The sequence below is a fragment of the Lactuca serriola genome, chromosome 5 (genome assembly GCF_051521515.1).
Source record: "Lactuca serriola cultivar US96UC23 chromosome 5, Lser_US96UC23_V15, whole genome shotgun sequence".
In the NCBI taxonomy this organism is placed as follows: domain Eukaryota; kingdom Viridiplantae; phylum Streptophyta; class Magnoliopsida; order Asterales; family Asteraceae; genus Lactuca; species Lactuca serriola.
The window spans coordinates 56,496,432-56,518,414 of NC_136412.1; the positions used below are offsets into that span (position 1 = coordinate 56,496,432).

The 21,983-nt window shown below is 33.9% G+C and overlaps 2 protein-coding genes across 2 annotated transcripts; both read left to right on the plus strand.

The window, feature by feature from the left end:
- The first annotated feature begins 3,106 nt into the window (after positions 1 to 3,106).
- Positions 3,107 to 6,880, plus strand: EMB2444 (RNA-binding (RRM/RBD/RNP motifs) family protein). Its single transcript, XM_079000330.1, has 9 exons — positions 3,107 to 3,305; positions 3,933 to 3,981; positions 4,159 to 4,247; positions 4,369 to 4,425; positions 4,515 to 4,577; positions 4,663 to 4,728; positions 4,830 to 4,916; positions 5,051 to 5,144; positions 6,286 to 6,880. The coding sequence occupies exons 1-9, from the start codon at positions 3,201 to 3,203 to the stop codon at positions 6,789 to 6,791; spliced, it is 1,116 nt and encodes a 371-aa protein (XP_078856456.1). The 5' UTR covers positions 3,107 to 3,200; the 3' UTR covers positions 6,792 to 6,880.
- Positions 6,881 to 9,298: 2,418 nt separating this feature from the next.
- Positions 9,299 to 10,101, plus strand: LOC145050029 (Oleosin family protein). Its single transcript, XM_078998347.1, has one exon. It carries the CDS (start codon positions 9,367 to 9,369, stop codon positions 9,859 to 9,861), a length of 495 nt encoding a protein of 164 aa, XP_078854473.1. The 5' UTR covers positions 9,299 to 9,366; the 3' UTR covers positions 9,862 to 10,101.
- Positions 10,102 to 21,983: the final 11,882 nt, after the last annotated feature.

A 21,983-nucleotide genomic window follows, 5' to 3' on the forward strand; every position in this document is an offset into this window, starting at 1 on the left:
TTTCCAACTTTACGTGCATGCAAGGCTCAACGAGCTCCAACAAGCTAAAAATGAAGGTTCAAGGCAAGGGCACTCTCAATCAAGCCCAAGGACTGACGCTTTCTGCCCTTATGACTCCAATACAACCTAGATCTGAAGTTGCAACTTCAGATCTAACCTCTAAACCCGAAATGGATCCAAACCAAGCTAAAGAATCCCCCAAAACAACCACTATGGATGACAATAAGGAAAAAGGCTTAAGGCAGTGGCTTCTTAACCCAAAGATGAGTCTAAGCTGATGTAGACTTCAGATCCACAAACCCTCTTGATGCTATCCTAATGTCCTCCAACTTCTCTACACAAACTTCTCCTTCCAAGCTTTAATTTTCTCAACAATGGAGCCTCTCACGATTTAGGGTTTTCTAGAACTAAAAGGGAAGGTAAAGAGGCTGAGGGTGGCTATAATGTGCTTTATATATGGCACAAACCCCGAATTAGGGTTTTTCTCCCTTCAGCACCAACTCGCCGAGTTGGTCACCTAACACGCAACCAAAATCGCGACTCGACTCGCTGAGTCTATCCATGGACTTGCCAAGTCGCTCCTACTTTATTACACCCAACACCCTAAACTTGCACTTCTGAACTCGGAGTGTTACATTAGATCTCTAGTTAAGGTTCATTTCTACCTTTTTTAAGCCTTAGAAGTGCCATACTCGGAATTTTGTGGTTCATGGAGAGTATAGCTTCAGATCTGGAACCATTGAGGGTTCCCATGGCATAAAGGTGCCAACTTTATGTCCATGGGAGATCCATGCAACATATAAGCCTCTTTTTATGGCTTTTTGAGCCAAAACCCCCATGTATGGACGTCAAGATTGGAACTTTACGTATTAAATGGATCCTAGGAGGTCATATCTACGGTTCAGATGCAATGAGACCAATTGAAATCGACTGTATGGTTTTGGATAAAGAGGGACTCGGCGAGTCGCTTAGGTGACTTGGCGATTCGGGTCGCAGTTTCCCCCAAAAGTCATTTGGAAATGGACATACGTTAAGTTGAAGGAAAACTCAACCTGTTGGGGGGTTTTTATGGACTTGAAGATCGAAGGACTCGACGAGTTCAAGGATGAACTCGGCGAGTTCAAGGCAATGTCCCAACCACATGAAGACAAAATCGACGAGTTCAAGGAAAACTTGACGAGTCATAGACTGAACACCTTCATACGGATGAAGATAAACTCGACGAGTTCAAGGATGAACTCGGCGAGTCAGTTGAAGAAGGTCCCGATGTTTTGCTGAAGGAGAACTCGTCGAGCTCTTGCTATACTTGAAGAGTAGGGACATGGTTGTAGCATTTTGTAGACGTGGGGACTCGACGAGTTGGTAGACCAACTCGGCGAGTCTGGTCAACCAGATGTTGACTTTGACCAAAGTTGACTTTGACCAAGGTTTTGACCTTGACTTTAACTTGGATTTGAATTGACCCTTGTAGGGGTTATGAGTATGAAATGGTAATTTAGAAAAGGATGTTGTGTAGGGATCGAGGAGTCAAGAAGAGTTGATTTTCATACCGAGGGAAGTGCAGACACTACACGACATTGATGTGAGTTACCTTCCAATAGAGGTGGGTCTACAACCACAATGCCAGCCCACCAACATGAGTTGTATTTAGATGATTGTCTTTGTGATAATTGTCTAGGTTTTCTACTACCTGATGTGTCTTACGTGTCAGCATGATATGTTATATGTGATAATGGTAGTAGGAGGGGAATAGTCCCCCGACTCGGTCGTTAGGATCGAAGGGTAGGTCAGTACCCCATATATGCCTGACCGTATGATTATGATATGTTATTGTGTGGCAGTGGTAGGGGTGAAATAGTCCCCGTTGCCAGTTGAGATAGACCGGAGGGTAGGTCGACACCCCATAATGGTCTAACATGGGTAGGTCAGCACCCCAGAATGGCTTGACATGGGTAGGTCGGGCACCCCAAAATTGCCCGACAGTATGTATGTTGTATGGTATGTGGTATGATGGGGGAACTTACTAAGCTTTGTGCTTACGGTTTTCAGTTTTGGTTTCAGGTACCTCTTCATCAAAGGGGAAGGAGCCGGCAGGGTAGCAACGCATCGCACACACCTGATTCCGCATTTGAGATCCCTGGGATTGTACCTTGACATTATTACTATTTGACATTATGGTTTTTGAGACATGTAACTATGGTTTTGTGGTTTGATGTGATATAAGTGGTGTTTTTCCTCAAACAAGTTTATAAGTAATATAATTAAAAACAAAAATTTTTGGTCTCCGTTTATGGGATGTTACATTATTATTGTCATTCTGTCAGAATGTTTATTAAGTCGTATTCTGTAAGAATGATAATGAGTGAAAAACGATATGTAAGAACAAAAATGAATAAGAATTAGTAAGAATGCATGAAAATATCGATAGTTGTATGAGGTTGAATGTATTCACATTACTAAACAAATTATTCTATTAGTAATTCTCATAGAATAATATTGTCCACATGTCCGCACAATAGTTGTCCATCTATATATATATATATATATATATATATATATATATATATATATATATATATATATATATATGGGTTGGATCATTTTACTCATTTATGATTTATCCATTCTGAAATTCGAGAATGAATGATCATTTTTCAAATAAATATTTGGGTCGGTTATTAAGAATAGATAGAAAGAAAAAATACAAAAGGATGTTTAATTTTTTCTTTTTAAAATAACACTAAAAAATGGTTAGATTCTTAAAATTATAAGTTTGTGGTGTATTATTTTTTTAGAGTAAATTACTGAAATCGTCCCTGTGGTTTGGTTAAAATTGCATATTTGGTCCCTAACTTTTATATTGCACTCGGATCATCCCTGTGGTTTGATTTTGTTGTATTTTTCATCCCTGTGGTTTGGTCAAAATTGCACGTTTGATCCTTAAATTTATGTATGCAAGAGACGAAAAACGCAACAAAATCAAACTATAGGAACGATCCGAATAAAAAAAAAAAAACTTAGGAACCAAACGTGTAATTTTAACATTTGAATAATTTTTTTTTTTTTAATACATTCCGTACAAATGGCACACAAATCACTATTGGGAAATTAAAGTGATCTTCCAAAAACTAGGGTTTTAGAAATATTTGGGTCCGGTGGAGGTTGGAGGGGTTCAAGCAGCAAGCTGACAGAAGAGGAGTATGACGACTAGAATAGCTCCTGGTGTAGGGGCGAACTTGCTAGGTCAACACTCGGCGGAGAGGAACCAAGACGCCACTGCGTACGTCGGCAACCTTGACCCTCAGGTACTTTCACGCTTGATTTCTATCATCTTTACTGTCGATTTGAATAATTTTTGTACTCGAAGAATTGTTACTCCAATGGCCAAGTCGAACGGGTCCAATTTCTGGAATATAGATCCATCCAATAAACAAAGGAGATACGTTCTGTACATTTAAGTAGATGATTATAATTTTTCCGTTGACCTAATCCTTTTGGAAAAATTCACCTTTAACAAGAACAGTCTCTATAGCGAATAAGCTAAAGCTAGCAGGAAAGGAACAAATAAAATATGAAACGGGGTCTGGTTGTCAAACTCTTATTGCCATCTTCTTTTATGTTTGCTTATCACAATAATCGAACTTGGAACTAAAATTGAATTGACTTGAAATGGAAAAAGCTACATTCACCTATTAAGTTACAAAGCAGGAATTTCAAAATGAACAAGAAGTTACAATGCATAAAAAATACCAAGGGCAATGTTTGATCTAAAAAAAGTCTGAGTGTGTATATCTTTTCAAACAGATGGATCACTTGATTTTTTCTATTTGATGGATGGATGAGCTTTATATCATACTCTTTGTGGTTTTTTTTTTCTTAATATTTTTAATCTTTTAGTAATATTGATATTTCTTATGTCTTTCTTTTTTCAGGCAACAGAAGAGCTATTATGGGAGCTATTTGTTCAAGCTGGTCCAGTTGGTAAGTTCCTACTTCCTATTTCTATAGTACCAAAACAAAACACATCTGTGGTTTAAGAAAAATCATTTTGTATTATCTTTTTTTTTTTTTTTTGTGTGTGGTTTAATTAGTGCTTAAACAAAGTATACAAAGGTTAATCTTGAATTTGTATTTATATTTGTTCTTCTTATTCTTCAGTTAACGTGTATGTTCCTAAAGATAGAGTAACTAATCTCCACCAAGGCTATGGCTTTGTAGAGTTCAGAAGTGAAGAAGATGCTGATTATGTAAGTAGTGTTTATTGCTGTAATTCTTCTGTCAATCTAGTTGTGAATGATTAAGAGTCATAATAATTACAAAGATTGCTTAACAATTGGAATTAATATCTAAAGATGTTAAAATTTGCAGGCAATAAAAGTTCTAAACATGATCAAGCTGTATGGGAAGCCAATACGAGTGAATAAGGTAGACTTGAATGTTTCACAAAAAATTTCTTTAGGCTTCTTATTCTTTTCAAAGGTGCTAAATTTTTTAAATTCTGTTTTCCACTGCAGGCATCACAAGATAAGAAGAGCTTGGATGTAGGAGCTAACCTTTTTGTTGGAAACCTGGATCCTGTAAGCTTCTTCTTCATTATAACATGAATTTTTTGTGGATGAATAAATTTTTATGAGTTTTAACTTACTGCAATACTTTTTGCAGGATGTAGATGAAAAACTTCTTTATGATACTTTCAGTGCTTTTGGAGTCATTGTTACAAACCCCAAGGTAGTTAATTATACTAACTCACTCACCATGTTGTTTGCTCTTACAAAGGTATAAATATACTAATAACTCATAAATTTGAAATAACAATTTATTATTTGCAGATCATGAGAGATCCTGAGACAGGGAATTCCCGTGGATTTGGATTCATTAGCTATGATTCTTTTGAGGCTTCAGATGCAGCTATCGAGGTACTTTCTATCATTATCTTAATGTTTTCTAAAGTCTTGGATCTTTATATACGACATCTTTGATTCAAATAACAAAATAAGTATATTTGAAAGCTGATTGTTGCTAATTTTATTTGTGTGTTTTTATTATCCAGTCAATGAATGGACAATATCTATGCAATCGTCAGATAACAGTGTCATATGCTTACAAGAAAGATACAAAAGGAGAGCGCCATGGTACCCCTGCAGGTAACACTTCCTTTTCCCTGTTTCTTTTTGGACAAATTGCAGAGGATAGCAATGTAATTTATTCAATGTACTTTATTTTTTAATCATAATTGCAATTTTTTTTACTGATAATAGCAATGTGCGTTATTTTATACATATAATATAATAGCAATGTATGTTTTTTATGCCTATAATAGCAATTTGCTACCAACTAGTGGTGTTTTCAGAATTGTATGTAAGATTACTTGTGTAATTTAAGAGAGATGATATATTGATTAAAACAAATAATAAGTAATTATATAAACTACAGGGACCCAAACTGTAATTTAGATTTCTTGTAAAAAATATCAAAACCTGGACCTAAAGTGCAAACACTGCAGACTATAGGGATCAAAAGCGTAAGTCACTTGTTTCTTGCAAGTTAAAAACTACATGGACCAAAAGTCTTATTTCATAAACTAAAACTACAGGGACCAAAAATGTATTTCCTGAAAATTAAAACTATAGGGACCAAAAGTGTCTTTTGGTCCATATATTCTTGCAAATTAAAAAAATACATGGACCAAAAGTGTAATTCCGGGATTTTAAAACTACACGGACCAGAAATGTAGTTTATGTAAATTAAAAACTACATGGACCAAAAGTGTAATTCCGGAAAATTAAAACTAGCGGGACCAAAAGTGTCATTTGATTATTTTCTGCAATTTAAAAGGTATATAGACTTTGTGGATTGTACTTTGTTACATTTTGCTATTATTGTTAAAAGAAATTGAAGTACGTTGCTATTATTGTGGGTTGGAGATGCTCTAAGTGGTTGGTTTTTTTACATTAGAGTAAATTATTGAAATCGTCCCTATGGTTTGGTCAAAATTGCGCGTTTGGTCCCTAACTTTTTTTTGCACTTGTATCGTCCCTGTGGTTTGGTTTTGTTGCGATTTTCGTCCCTTACATACATAAAGTTAGGGACCAAACGTGCATTTTTGACCAAACCATAGGGATGAAAAACGCAACAAAATAAACCACAGGGACAATCCGAGTGCAAAAAAAAGTTAGGGACCAAACGTGCAATTTTGATCAAACTATAGGGATGATTTCAGTAATTTGCTCTTTACGTTGTGTCAAAAAGTAACACTCATTTGGTGGTAATTGATTGTTTATGCAGAGAGGACACTGGCAAGCAGTAATCCAACAACCCAAAAAAGTAGGCCCCACACATTGTTTGCAAGTGGACCTCCGACACTTGTTCAACCAACCGGTGGAGCTCCGGTTCCTCCACGCCCGTTTGCCAACGGAGCGGTTCCTCCGGTGACAACTATTCCGGCGATCCGTCCCCTACCACCACCTGCACAGCTCTACCAACCCATGCAAATGTCTGTTCCACCACCACAATGGCAGCAGCAGATGGGCCAGCCTCCTCAAGGTATGCCACCGCAACACCTCCAACAGTTCAGGCCGCCGCCGGCACCTACTATGTCACAACAACCTTCAAACATGACTCAGCAGTTCAGGCCGCCTCCACCGCCAGCTGGTATGTCCGGTCAGCAAATGTGGAGGGCACCGCCGCCTCCTCAACAGCTCACCGGAGGCCATGGTCACCCGCCTATGATGCAGATGTCAATGCCGCCACCACCGCCCAATGCACAACAGCCACCTCCTCCCTCCGGTTGAAACTTGTATACTAAAATGTCGATTTTTTAGACTGATGGATTTGTTTTTTGTTTGGTTCTTGTATGTTATCATATTATATTTTGTTGCTATTTTAAGTTCCAAAGGTTTTAGGAGTTTTATCTAGACAAAATTGCAAAAATGGTCCCTGTGCTATGCATTTTTTTGGGGTTTTAGTCCAAACCACAACTTTTTAGTCCCTGTCCAAACTAAAAAGACTATTATACCCTTAATGAATTTAGTTTTCATTTTTTTTTCAATTTTTAAAATTATTATTATTATTAAATGTAAAATCGGGCCCACCTTTCTCTCTCTCTCTCTCTCTCTCTCTCTCTCTCTCTCTCTCTCTCTCTCTCTCAAAAGAAAGTCAAACGCCCTACCTACTTCTTCATCTTCCTCGATCTACATCTGATGAACAAATTGTTCATCGATTGCTACATAACCAAATGTAGGGACTCGTTTTGCCAACACCACCAAATGTACAAAAAGAGGGATTGGGCGTCTTCTTCAATCGGTCGCGAAGAAAACGCAGTCGAAGGAGGAAAAAGGGTGGTGGCTCGGTGGTGTTAATCAATCGTGCGGAGGGGTAAGAGGCAGCCACCAGATTCCGATGACGATCGAGTAAATCGCATTTAGGGGTGCCGGTAGATGGCTGTCGCCGACGTCTTCTTTCTCTTCTAAATCGATTGGTAGAAAACACAAAAAGGGGAAATAATGGTGGTTCTGTGTAGGGATGTCAAAGGGGGCAAACGGGACGGGGATTGCATCCCCCGCCCCCGCACCCAAAATTTTCCCGTTCCCCCGCCCCTGCCCCCACCCCCGAAATCTCCATCCTTTCCACCCCCGCCCCCGCCCCCAAATTCCCCTTCTGACCCCCGCCCCCGCCCCTGTCCCCGATTGATTTTGGGCTAACTTATTTGGGCTAAAATAAGTTCTTGTTTGGGCTAAAAGAAACTATTTTTTGGATAACAAATAGATATTTATAACATAACTTTACATGTTACAAACAACTTAAAAACATGTTTTTGTTGAATTTTTGTACGTAAAAATCATTTCGTTGTTTATTATACTTATATAATTAACATATGTCAATTTATATAATTTATTAACGGGGCCCCCACGGGGGTTTCGGGACGGGACTACCAACCCCCGCCCCCGCCCCCGTCCCCGATTTTTTTCAACAAATGCCCCCATACGGGACGGGGGCCCCGCGGGATCGGGGTCCCATGGGACTTTTTGACATCCCTAGTTCTGTGGTGTTGCTCGACGAATCAAAGGGAAGGGACTGTGAAGATCGACTGAAGGAGATGGAGAGGTTTCTTGGCGGTTACCTCCTTATCCGATTAGAAGAAAACACAAAGGGAGGGAGAGGTAGAGCAAATCTGAGGCAACACAACATGTGGTGGATGGAGACAATGGTTTTGAATCTGAAATGCCAAGTGGGAGAGGGGGAACAGGTTTTCCGACGTGTCTTCTCTCGGATGCAAGCTTCTGACGGGGCTATTGCCTTCGATCCATGGTGATAACGGGGGCATGGGGTTGATTGGGGTGGTTGTGTGAGCCAGATCCTGAAGAAAATGGAGGGGTCCGTCGAAACCGACACTCCTTTGTTGGTCGAATCTCCGTCACCGGCTGTCACAAATCTAATGAAGAAAAGCAACTGCAATGGGTGGTGGGGCAGTGGTTGAAGGAGGAAGAACCATTGTTCATTGTTGCTTTGACTGGCGATTAAGAGAGAGAGAGAGAGAGAGAGAGAGAGAGAGAGAGAGAGAGAGAGAGAGAGAGAGAGAGAGAGAGAGAGAGAGAGAGAGAGAGAGATGGGCCCCATAAATTTTATTAATAAAACTTTAAATTAAAAAGCAAAAACCATAAAAAAAAATGTATCAAAAGGGCATTTTAATCTTTTCGGTTTTCTGAGGGACCAAAAACGCAACGAAACTAGCTCAAAAGGACCATCAATCCAAAAAAGTTATGGTTTGGACTAAAACCCCAAAAAATACATACCATAGGGACCATTTTTGCAATTTTGTCTTTTATCAATTTTACTTTGAGTTATATAACTTGCTTATTCCATATGAATTATTGCTTTCATAAGAAGAAAAGGCAATAACCATCTCATAAGTCAAATTAAAATATGTTATTATGAAAATCTTTACACAAGGTTAAATTGCTAAAAAGTATTTTAGTTTCAACGGACTAAATATGATCATATTACCTAATTTTAAATCTTTAATCAAAATAATTATTATAACGCCAACATTCGACGTCTCTTAAATTAAAATCTTTTTTTTTATCTTCTTTGTGTGTATCTGTTTAACATTAATCAGATTAAGTTTAACTTTATTTTAGTTATTGGTTGAGAATTACTTTTATATGTGATTAAACAATTATATAAAAGACATCGTTAAAAATGACAATAAGCTCATGTGATCTCATCCCACGTGTTGTTTTGCATGTCTTTTGATCAATTTACGTGTCCCAAACCTCTTTACCACATCAAAACCCTCTTTTCTTCTCACTTTTTTCTCTCTCTCTCTCTCTCAATCTCTCTCTATACCTTACCTTGAAACCCTCACCAATGACCGATAGAAACAACGTCGTCGGACAACACCAACGACCACCAAGACCCACCACCAGCGGCGATGGAGGACCATTCATCCGCAGACTCCGTCAACACTCCCTCAACTCGACCCAACTCATGGGTATAATGACTCTTGTAATCTCCGGCGCCATCTTGCTCCTCCTCACCGGCGTCACCATCACTGTTGCCGTCGTCGGATTCATCTTCTTTGCACCTCTCATCATCCTCACCAGCCCCATATGGGTCCCAATCGGCACTCTCCTCTTCGTAGTCGTCGCTGGCTTCCTCTCGGTTTGCGGGTCTGGTCTGGCCGCCGCCGCCGCCGTGTCGTGGTTGTACAAGTATTCCAGAGGGTTGCATCCAGTCGGTTCAGACCGGGTTGACTATGCGAGGAGCCGGATTGCTGATACAGCGAGTCATATGAAGGATTATGCGAGGGAATACGGTGGGTACTTTCAGGGTAAGGTGAAGGACGCAGCACCCGGTGCTTGAAGGTGGTGAAAACCGGTCGGAAACATGAAGAACAGTCGGACAGATGGCTGACCGGATTGTTCGTCTTTTATTTCGTATTTTTACGTGTGTGTGTTTTTTTTTTCTTTGTCTAGTGTTTGAAAAATCAAAAATCATGTGTTGTGTCTGCTATAACAATGTGTACCTCCTGCAGTAAGGATTGTATATTTGACAGACTTTTTTATTTTGTGGTTAACAAGATGAAATTTGATTGGTAACAAATGACGAGTGGTTGTATAAATTTTTACTAATTGTGATCGATAATGTCATCGTATAATTTGTTCTAAAACTCATATTATTAATAATAAATTAAACATTTAACCATAATAAAATCGAACGCAGGTAGCTAGGTACTGCGTAATAGTATTAAAAGAAGCGTGTATCTAAGAGACCTTAGTGGAGTTGGTGTAATTTGTGTATATTTAATGAGACACATAAACACTTTGTGGAATTTATAAACATTTTCAGAATTTATGCCTATTTTTACAAAAGAAATAACACGTACCCTAGTTGATAGCTTGATAATTTGGGGGTTCATTTTACAGTTTTTACTTCAAAACCTAAGATATGTTTGGATTAGTCATGGTTTTCAGACCTAATAGATGTTTTAATAAGACGTGTTTGGCAAAAGTAGCTGTAGATGTTTTAATAAGACGTGTTTGACAAAAGTAGCTAGAAGCGTGTAGCTAGTAGCGGGAAGCTGTAACTTTTATGTAACTTTTATTTGTTATATGAATGTTTGACAAAAGTAGCTGAAAGTTTTTGAAATATATAAAATCACATAAAAGGACAATTTATTAAAAATAAATAAATATATAAATATATTTTTAAGTGTAATTATGGAAATTGATTTCAAAAGCTCAGGAGCGTTTTGTTAAACGTTACATGAAGTAGCTTTTAGAATCGAAGCGTTTTGTTAAAACTAAAAGCTAAACGCTCGTATTGCCAAACGAAGTTTTTTTATTTAAATTAGAGCGTTTTATCAAAAGCTAAAAGCTAGAAGCTTCCAAAAGCTCCGTGCCAAACACACCCACCCATAGTTCCATAATATAGAAAAAAGTATGTAATGTTTAATTTATCAAATGAAAAAAGAAGTATATAAACGAAGGTTATATTCTAATTTATTTATATTTTCATTTTGTTTTCTTTGACTCTGAATGATATATATTTTTTTTTTTTATTAATATAGTCAAACAAAGGTAGAACCCTTGAGTTACATTTGTTACACGGTTGTGGGCACTAGAGGTGCACAAAGCACAATCCTAACCGGTTATTATAACGAGCTCAAAAAAACTGAGTAATTTTTTTAAAACCGGTTAAGCTAAAATTGAAACCGCATATGAAAAACTAGAACCGGTTTTTTCTAAAACCCCCGAACTGAATTGGTTTTAAAACAGAAAAAAACCTAATTTTTTTAACAAAATTTTATTTTCAAAAACCAAACCATTTATAATCGAAACCGGTTTTCCTATAACCGATATTTTTTAACCAGAACTGGTTTAAAACCAGTGTTGTGCACCTCTACTGGGCATGTTTGATAACACAAGAGGAAATTTGATTGTACAGGACAGAACCATATAAATATTTTAGGGCTATGCTGGAAAATCAATTTAGAAGTATCCTAACGACTAACTAGACAATTAAATACTTTTATGATTTGAGAGTTATAACTTATAAGGTAGTCTTACATGTTTGATTCTATAAAAAAAAACTTTTTGCATCAATTGAACTTTGCTGGAGACTTATGATTCTTATGCCTCAAGGTTCAACATTAAATCTTCATACAAAAGACAAATTCATGATAACAACTGTTAAAGTCAAGCTCTTAAGTTAGGAAAATCTTCGGTTCCAATTTGGCCTCATATTCGGTCCTAATATTATTACTTTTTGCAATTAATCCATAAAGATTTCTTAATTTCTCCATGAAAGTATTACCATCTTCAGTTGGCATTGTTTTCAAAATCAACAACTGCCCATACAACGGGATATATAGGATTGTTGGCATCCCATCATATTATTGGGGGTTAATTGAATATGAGGTTGGAAAATAGGATGCCAAAGGTATTAGGTCCAGATTACAACGATAGAAAGAGGCAATGGAAAGAAATGCCAACAATCAAGTATATCCCATTGCATGATATTGAAAACAAGGTCAACCGGAAATGGTGTGGACTTTTCTGAATAAATTAAACAGTCTTTAGGGTTTACTTGTAAAAAAATATATAAAAAATATTATGTCTTAGTTTTTTTTAGAACTGCAGGATTTTATTGAAACCGGACTAACAAGAAACTAGCTGGGAAAGAAACAAAACATTATATATTATGAAACCACCCAACCCAATTAATGTCTTTCTTACACCTATCATTACACAAAAGAAAAGCTTGAGCAACAATATTATCAAAAACAACCGCCACTCTTGGTTTATCCTTACCAAATAACATGACATTTGTGAAGGACAAATATGCTACCAATACACATAGAAAATGGCTTCCAAGAAAGTCTTGACACCCACCTAACATCTAAGAGCCTTGAACCACACAAGCCCGTCTGCGTAAGAAGCAAGAGAAAGAATGGAGATACCCCACCATCTAGCAATCAAGGCTCAAAGACCCAAAGCAAAATCACATCTAAAAACACAGATGAGAACCCGTCTCCAAATCTTTCTCGCAAATATGGCACAACAAGAAAGGCACATCCAAGCCACGACTATCTAGAATAACTCTATTCAGAAGTTTATCAAGAGAAAGACGCCAAGCAAAGACGTTAATCTTGATAGGGAGAATCCGAACCCACCTGGTTGGCACGCTAGAAGCTGGGAGGTAAAGTCCGTCAATATAAGACCGAGTAGAACCCACCAAGTACTATCACATACCGGATAAAGACTAACACCATCTATCTATCTATAGTAGATGAAAGGGACACCGAATGAAGAAGAGCCAATAACCCTTTCCATTAGAAAGTCTCCCCCCCCCCCCCCCCCCCCCCCCCCCCCCCCCCCATAGGGTCTCTATGAAAGGAAGCTTGCAATGAAGATTGCTCCAATTTAGCTTTGATCGAAATAAGCTTATCATCCTCCAAATTAAAAATTCTCGGAAATTGTATCCTAAGAGACAAACTATTCAACCAATAATCATCCCAAAGGCTAGTAGTCAGTAGAAGCACCATCACCAATTCTTTTTAACACAAATCTAACAAATATACTCCCAAAATTTTAAGATGATGTTTAAGAATGTCAATCTACTAACACCAACTTTGTTACCATGGATTGCCTTTATAACCGAGACCCAAAGACACACAGGGGTAAATAGAAATCTCTAAACCCACGAAAAAAGAAGAGTTCCAACTAACCAAAGTAAGCTTCTTTTCATCCATATCAACACCCAAGAAAAATTATTACACAACGCCTCTAACTTGGACAAAGTTCCCATGGGGGTTTTATAAAGCAAGCGACATATAATAAGTCGGAACCGCACCCAACGCTGACTTAATAAGAGTCAATCTTCCACCTATCGACAAAGTCTTAACTTTCCAATTTGAAAGTTTAGACATAACTTTTTACACCACTTCTCATCAAGCTTCCACTCTATGCATATTACCTCCCATAGGAAGGTCGAGATAAGTAAAATGGGTTTTCATAGTCGAACATCCAATCTGCTCGGCCACTTCCTCCACCCTAACAATAGGAACATCAATACCATGTAACTTGATTATATGAGGATTAATCTTTAAACCATACGCAAGATGAAAACAATGCAACATTCTAACAATATTATGAATACTGTCATCCGTCCATTCTCCCATGAAGACCGCATCATCCACATAAAATAAATGGGATCGAAGAATATAAGACCAAAATGTAAAGACTTTTTTGAAAATTTATCTTCAAGTTATCTATATGACTATACCAAGATAGATAAGATATTTGAGACTTGAAGATACAAATATATGAAGACAAGTCGCTCTCTTGAACCTGAAAGTACAAATAACACTCTTGGATGACATTAATACACAAACGAATAAAAGGTATAGTATAAAGTTTGAAAATCAAAGATCCGTCATAACATTTTTAATAACTGATTATTATTTAAGGATATGCATATTTCTACTTGATATCGAAAACAAACTTCAAAGTAGAGTTGCATATTACATCTCTACAAAAGCTTCTGGGTATAAAAAATTAATTATGATTCTATGTTACTAGTAGTTTCATTTTTTGTGGTTTAACAAAATCAAGTTTGGGTGCTAAAATCTTAGGTTGTGTTTGTTTGTGGAGAACTGTTTTCATTTTTTAATAAAATGTTTTCAAAAAATTGAAGTGAGTTCTCATTTTCAGTTTTCAATGAAAATTTTAGAAAACGCGTTTGATTGGAATCAGTAAAGTTTTCATTTTCCATTTTAAAATTTTGGAAAACTTTACAAAAGTGTAAAAATCACTTTTCTAATTTACAACTGAAATTTTTTATTTTATTAGAAAACTTTAAAAAACTGAACAAACCAAACTCTTTTCAAAATTTTTCTTAAAAAACAAAAAAAATTTCTACAACCAAACACACCATTAATGTTTTATAAAAGATATTTTTCACTCATAACTCTTCAACGATTTTTGTTTAAATTTTGGAAGGCCTGGTTGTGGTGAAATTTGAAACGCCCATAAATTAAGCGGCCCAAATATGTGTTAAAGCTCCTTAGCCCAGCCAAACATTAAACAACCGGTTACGCTTTCACTGTTTTTTAATTTCAAAAAACCCACTTTATATTTTCTATTTTTATTGAGAAGGTCTGGAAGAGTATTTTATTTTTCATGGAAAGTCTCCGATATTTCAGCTTAATCACAATTTAATTTTTTTAATGAAAAAACACATTGTTTTCATAAAAGGGAAATAAACCATCAAACGTTTACACATTTCGAAATTTAGACCTTAATTATTTTAAAATCTTTATATTATCCATTTATTAACCGTAAAATCATTAACTTTTTTCAATGGAAAAAAATAATCCACCCTTACTAATAAAACAATATTCCAATAGTACACATGTTATCTTCTGAGCCTTCCACGTCAGCATATGCCACTTGTCATCTTATGAGTCATTTCCTATAAAATCGGTTTGCATTTGATAATCCATTAAATTTAAAATTAAATTGATACCGATTTCAAAAATCTTTTTAATTTAAAACTATACAGTTATCCCTTCAATTCAGGAAAAAGATATCATTGACTTATTTTGAATTTGAAATCAGTATAATATTAACTAATAAATCAGGAACTATTGTTATATTCTCAAAAAATTAATACGAATACCCTTTTTGATTCATTTCTTTCTTCGAGGTACCAGACTCCAAAATTGTTATCGCTTTCTACATCTGTGAGGTATTGTGAGGTATCAGGTTCAATATGGATTCTGCATAGGTTGAATTGATTTATTCTTCATCAGGTAATGTCTTAATGTTTTAGTTAATCATATATATATATATATATATATATATATATATATATATATATATATATATATATATATATATATATATATATATATATATATATATATATATAGAGAGAGAGAGAGAGAGAGAGAGAGCTAGGTTCAAATGTTTCTAGCAACTATTGTGTGCCTAAATGCACCAATAAGAATTCAAGAATTAATAAATCATTAAATAAATCATTAAAGGGTATTTTGGACTTTTTGTGCTTTTAATTAAAGGAAATGATTTAATTGAGATCCTATAATTAAGGAAATAATAGAATATCACGTATTTCATCTTCATAACCCTAATTTTATATATCAGAGTATTCATTAAACGAGATCACCCTACAAAACCAGCACCCCGAACTGTAACCCCCCCTCATTTCCGTCGACTGAACCACCCAAACCCACCCTATTCTTCTTTATTCTTCCGCTAATCGGAGATGCTAAAACCCCTTATCGATAGCGATTGATGATTTCCCCTTCTTCCACCGGTTCCATCCCGTTGGTCAATGATCCTCTGCCACCTATTCCATCGTTTTAGGTAATCGATTTTGCGAACCCCCTTTCTAAAATCGCTTATTGTAATCATTTTGAATTCACTTATTGTGCATTACGTAGGTTGCGTACGATTTCATTCTTCCACTAATATCACGTAAGTTTAATTTTATTGATTACATGATTGTGCTAATCATAACGTGTTTTTTTAGTTGTATCTCCAGTTCCCTACCTCCAAGAAACTGAATTGGTAAGACTCTCACTATTTTTTTTTTTGAACAAACTAAAGAAGCACACCACGTGTTCGATAAAATGCATAGTTGAAATCTAGTTTTTTTTAATGCATCTTGATGTCGATCATTCTGCTAGAATGGAATATCGAATTCTAATTTTGTCAGAATAGAATCTTAAATTCCTTGTCAACTTAAACAATGAATTAACGTAACCAATTATGTCAGAAATTATAGTTATATTCTATTTGAATGTATATCACATTCTATTAGAATTTATTGTTTTATTCTATTTAATGCACTAAAATTTTTAATATTTGAAAGTTGATTATGTCTTCCTTGTGAATTTAGGTTTTGAAGAGGTTGTCATTAATGTAGAAATGAAGAAAACATGGAGAATGTTAATATTCTCTCAGAATAATATTCTTTCGGAATAAAATAGTTTTTTTTTGTTACATTTTGATGTTTTTTCTTTTTTAAAATGTAATCCTTAAACCATTATTAGTCATAATTTTTTTAGAATTATTGTAATAATTGTTTATATTCTTTTTCTTTACGGGTGAATGTAAATATTGATTCTTAAAGAATAAAATCCGTATTCTTTAGAAAATGTTTTTCTTGATAATATGTTGTATAATTCTTTAAGCATGTTTAATATAAAAAGTATCTTTAATGAAACAATTTTATGCAAGAATAAAACCGCAAATATATTTACTAGTTTATTGTTGACTTTTTGTCATTCTGACAGAATAAAATCGGTTATTATTACAAGTAATATTAAAATTTAATTAGAATTAATTTAAACAAAAATAAGATTTTTTTAAAAATAAAGGAATTAATGATCCCTTAAAATCCGAAAATTTCCTTTTTTAAAATAGGTTAATTGAACAAAATACCCTTCTGTTGAAATTTGTGAGATTATATAATACGTGCTACCCTATTGTAATATCATAGAACATCAGATCATGATTGTTGATTCTATTCATCCGGTGGTCCAGATCTGTGCATTCTGGCACACAATAGTTACTAGAAACAATATAACCTAACCCTATATATATATATATATATATATATATATATATATATATATATATATATATACATACGTATAAAGTGTAATATACAACACGGTTTAAGGAAACACCATGTACATATTCCAATTTACTCAACGTACCGCTCTACTGAATCTAAAAAAGAATTAATCAAATCGAGCATGGTAGTAGTACTTTCAGATTTGAAGTTTTAAAGACATGATTAATGGAATCCAGTATATATAACACGGTTTAAGGAAATACGTTGCTAAGAATTGATCAGTTGGAATGTAGATAGTTATTACATGAAACAAAGAACAAATTGGTCTAACCATAAACTTGAAATTTATGGCTCATGCTTGCTACTTAATGGTTTGAAAGTGAAAGTGAATAAGAAACTATAATAGAAATTAGGCTAAATACTGAATGAGATCTGTTAAAACCATGTAACATCTCTGTTTTTATAATTTAACTCCCTGTAGTCTCCTTCCCTTTAATAACGTTTATTTAGGCCTAAATACAACATTTTATAGCACCCTACTTTTCAAAACAAAATATCATTTTATAGCATTCTACTAGAAAAAACATAGAACCATCAAAAGAGATAACATGTTACTTTTAAATAAGTTACTGTTAAGATTATTCTATAAGTTCAATCAATTTTTATGTAATTACATCATTCTACTTTCATTTCCCTTTTTAAAGATCTACCCATTACACCAATTACAAAATTCTATTTATGTCAACAAGTAATTCAAAGATACACCCATTACACCATTTCCCTTTTTAAAGAAATACATTCCATAGTTTTGAATTTTTAATTTCAAATTCCTGTGGGGTGTTTGTTTGTGACTATTGTTTCTGTATGAGCAATGACAGATTGTCATTTTTTTGTTAACTTTGAACTTTTAGTATTCTAATATTATTGTACCTGCCATAATGATGAAGCATAAAAAGTTGTTAATGAAATAATATTGGTCCTTTACTTAATACATGTTAGTTTGTGAATGAGCAGGGGCATATTTGTCATTTATACAGTTTGTGTGTGTGTTTTCCAAATTTACAAAAATGGTCCTTGTTTTAATTATTTACCATAATAGTTCATGTTTTTACAGTTTTACACATTTATTCCATGTTTGTCATATTTACATTAAGGGTCCTTGATTTTATATTTTTACACATTTGGTCCCTTTTTGTCATTTTTAAAAGAATGGTTGTGTCTGTTTCTGACAGATTTACAACAATTGTTTCTTTTTTTTTTACTTATTTACTAGATTGGTCCTTGATTTGACAGTTTTACACATTTGATCAATGTTGTAAACAATTACATGAATGGTCCCTCTTAGTGGCAGAAAAATAACATATTTGGTCCCTTTTTGTCGTATTTACAATAATGGTCATGTTTGATTTATAAATTCAAAACTATGGAATGTATTTCACTAAAATACTATCCATTTTAATTTCGTGAGTATATACAATCAACAAAATTGGTCTAATTTTTAGCATTTTCGAATTTCAGGAATTTGAAATTATATTTTGCTGAAAATTTTAAAAGTACCTGATGATTTCTTGAAGCAACCAGTCTTTGAGATATCGTGTCCGGAGAAATTGCAAGCTATCATCTTCAAATGGATTGGTCCTGCATATTTAACAGGTAATATTCGATCCCCTAAACACTTTTATGTTCATAATTTCAAGAAAAAAAGGAAAATTACTATGAACTGGGTTGAATCTTACCTTCGTCGAAGCCATAAAACTTTCAATTTCAAAATCCTCGTCCTCAATTCCAACCGACGCCAATCGTTTGCTTTGTGTTTTTAATTTTTATAAATATACAAAATGACTAAGTATTATAATGTCAATATTTGTTAATAAATTTTGTGTAATTGATTGAAGATGGTCACTAATTGTGGTGGTTTATTTTTATATTAAGGTTTAATTTAATATTTAATTATATGCTATCATTGGTTTTTTAATTTTTTTTACGCATGAATAATATCCTATATATTATAAAAATAAGTTCACATATTTATTTTGAATCATTCATTATAAACTCATATAACAATTATATAACACTCTTAATTAACTTATTTTCTTATACAAATTTATAAACTAACGTGAATTCTATTTATGCTAAAAAGTGGGGAAAAAAAAAGAAATTATATTTAGTTAACTGAAAAGTGAAAAATAAAACTATCATATTTAAGGGTCAAAGTTCATCTAATTAGTCACAAATAAAAAATGTCTAATATATTTTGAAAAATAAATTTATATATTTATTTGAACCAATAATTATAATTTTGCATAAATAAAAAAAACCCAAATATTCTAACTAATATTTTATTTAAAACAGTTGATTAATAATTATAAGCTTTTATTATAAAATTTTAATTATAAATATTAATTGGGGTTTCCACGAGCTATAATCTAATATATTATATAGCTATAAATCTTATTTTATTCTCTCTGTTTGATATATTATTTTTTTAATTACAATATTATCTTATTGTAATCTTGTTTATTCTTGTTGTCATATAATCTTAATATATTATGATATTGTTTACGTTTAAAAAAAGAGGATATCCTATTTTAATTTTACTATATTCTTTGTAAAATATTGTCTTGACTTAATGTAATCGTACTTATTGAAAAAAAAAGATATTATCTTATTGTAATTCATTCTTTGTCATATTATCTTAATATATTATGATATTGTATTATTATTTTGTTATAATGATTTTATCGTGAATAAACTAATAATATAGACATTTTTCTGAAAATTACCAACTATAATCCAAAACTATTGTCTAAAATAATGAAATCGCAAACGATTGTCAGTTTCATATCCTTTTATGTGTTGCCGTTTATTGTTAAAAAAAAAGCCAAAACTTTGTCATAAATAAGGTCAAATTTATGAAACTTTACAGAAGATTTCACTGTTTGTTAATTCCAAACCCACTTTGTATTCTTATTGAGGAGGTTGACTATATATGTTTGTATCATTGTTAGCCGTATTTTATATTTCATAGTATCAGGCCAAAATCTAAGCACCCACCCCTATCTCTGTCGACTCTTTCCTCGGTCAAAATTTTTTTAGTCGAATTCAATTTTGTTAGAAATTTGTTTTAAAAATCAAATCATAGAAAATTTTGAATTGTAGGCTATATAATATAACCTGAATTCAAATTAAAAACCAAAATTTGATTATAGTTTTCAATGAATTCAACTTTGATTTTTTGAATGAAGGTAAAAAGTTCTTAATGTTGTGCTCACAAAAAAATGGAGACAAAAACATGGAAACGGAGATAAGTCAGAAAAGAGTTTTATTATAGAATTGATTTTTGTAGGATAAAAATGGGAGAGAAAGGGAAAGAAACTTTCAAGCATTTTCCTTTTAGAACTTTTACGGAAGACGGGAAGAGAGCCACAAAAAAGAAATCATAAACCATTGAATTTTTTTAATGACGAAACATTATATATTTTTATATATTTTATATTTTATATGAAACATATATGAATAGTATAATTATAAAACCTTCATATATCTTTTTTTAGTGTCATTTTTTTTTTCTCTATTTTTCAAACTTGAATAATACAAATAAAGAATATATTTTTTCCCCTTTTCTTCCCATACTTATAGAAACCGTTAAACTAACATGATCAAACAAACTCATGACTTTAATGAAATAACTTCATTAATTAATAGCAATAAATTAAAACACTCGTTGAAATACAAAAAAGGGCAATAAATGATAAGCTGCTGGCGTTGACGAGATGTATATATGGCTGCTCCATGCAACTTTAAGGTAGGATCAACTCGTGGTTTACATCATTGACTTTCAAAGCTTTGAATTTCTTTACATTAGTAGTTTAACACTTTTAATCTTGGAAATTATATGATCTCCATGGTTTTATTTGGAATAAACTATAATAAATAAAGATTAATAATAAACTTTTTTTTAGAAATCAACAACTAAACTAAAAGACACTTTAAAACTCAAAAATAGTTGTCCTGCCGCAAATTTAAACGGGTTCACCCTACCCCAAATACGGTTCGGGAGAAGGGCTTGCCTTTAGTGAAGATTCGAAGATTGTATTTGAAAGACTAGTTGAAAAACTAGTTTATAACTTAAAAAAATTAGCTTATAACTAATAAACTAGCTTATGAATTAATAGAGTTTGGTAAAAAATAATTGATAAGCCGATTGCAAATGTAAAATGACATAAACATACGTTTAGGTGCATAACAAAAAAACTATCACAAGATATAATTAAGAGCATTTTTTGAATCTTTTTGAAAAAACTACATAAGCTTCTCAAAAGTTATTTCAAAGTAGCTTATCAAAGCTAGTCTATAAGCTAAAATAAACTATTTTTATGGTTTTACCAATGTAATACCCAGTTCCAGGTAAACATCACTTCTAAATATTTATTTAAAAATTTAAGGATGAAAGCCTTAGTCACGACGTGAGCACATTTGTGTCACGACATGATGATGCCTTGTAACATCCCCAAATTCAGGTAAAGTTATTTAACCCTTCTCTTTTGTCAAGCTGTCAAGTTTAGCCCTTGAGTGAATTTTGTAGCATATGAGTACGCTGGGCGTACTGGGGTGTACGCTGCGCGTACTCATGCGCTTAATTTGGACGCGGATTCGCCTAGGTACGCTGGGCGTACCCAGGGTTACGCTGGGCGTAGCGAGCCCAGGTGAAAACCCTAATTGTGGCTTGTGCACTATAAAAGGGATGCTAAGGCCTTATCCTCAGCCTCCATTTCAGAGAGTGAAACCCTAATAGAGAGTCCTCCTTTGTTTCTAGCTAGTGTGTTGGTGTTCTAAGCTTCAAAGTGCCATTTCAAGGTGGTGGAAGAGAAGAGGAGGCC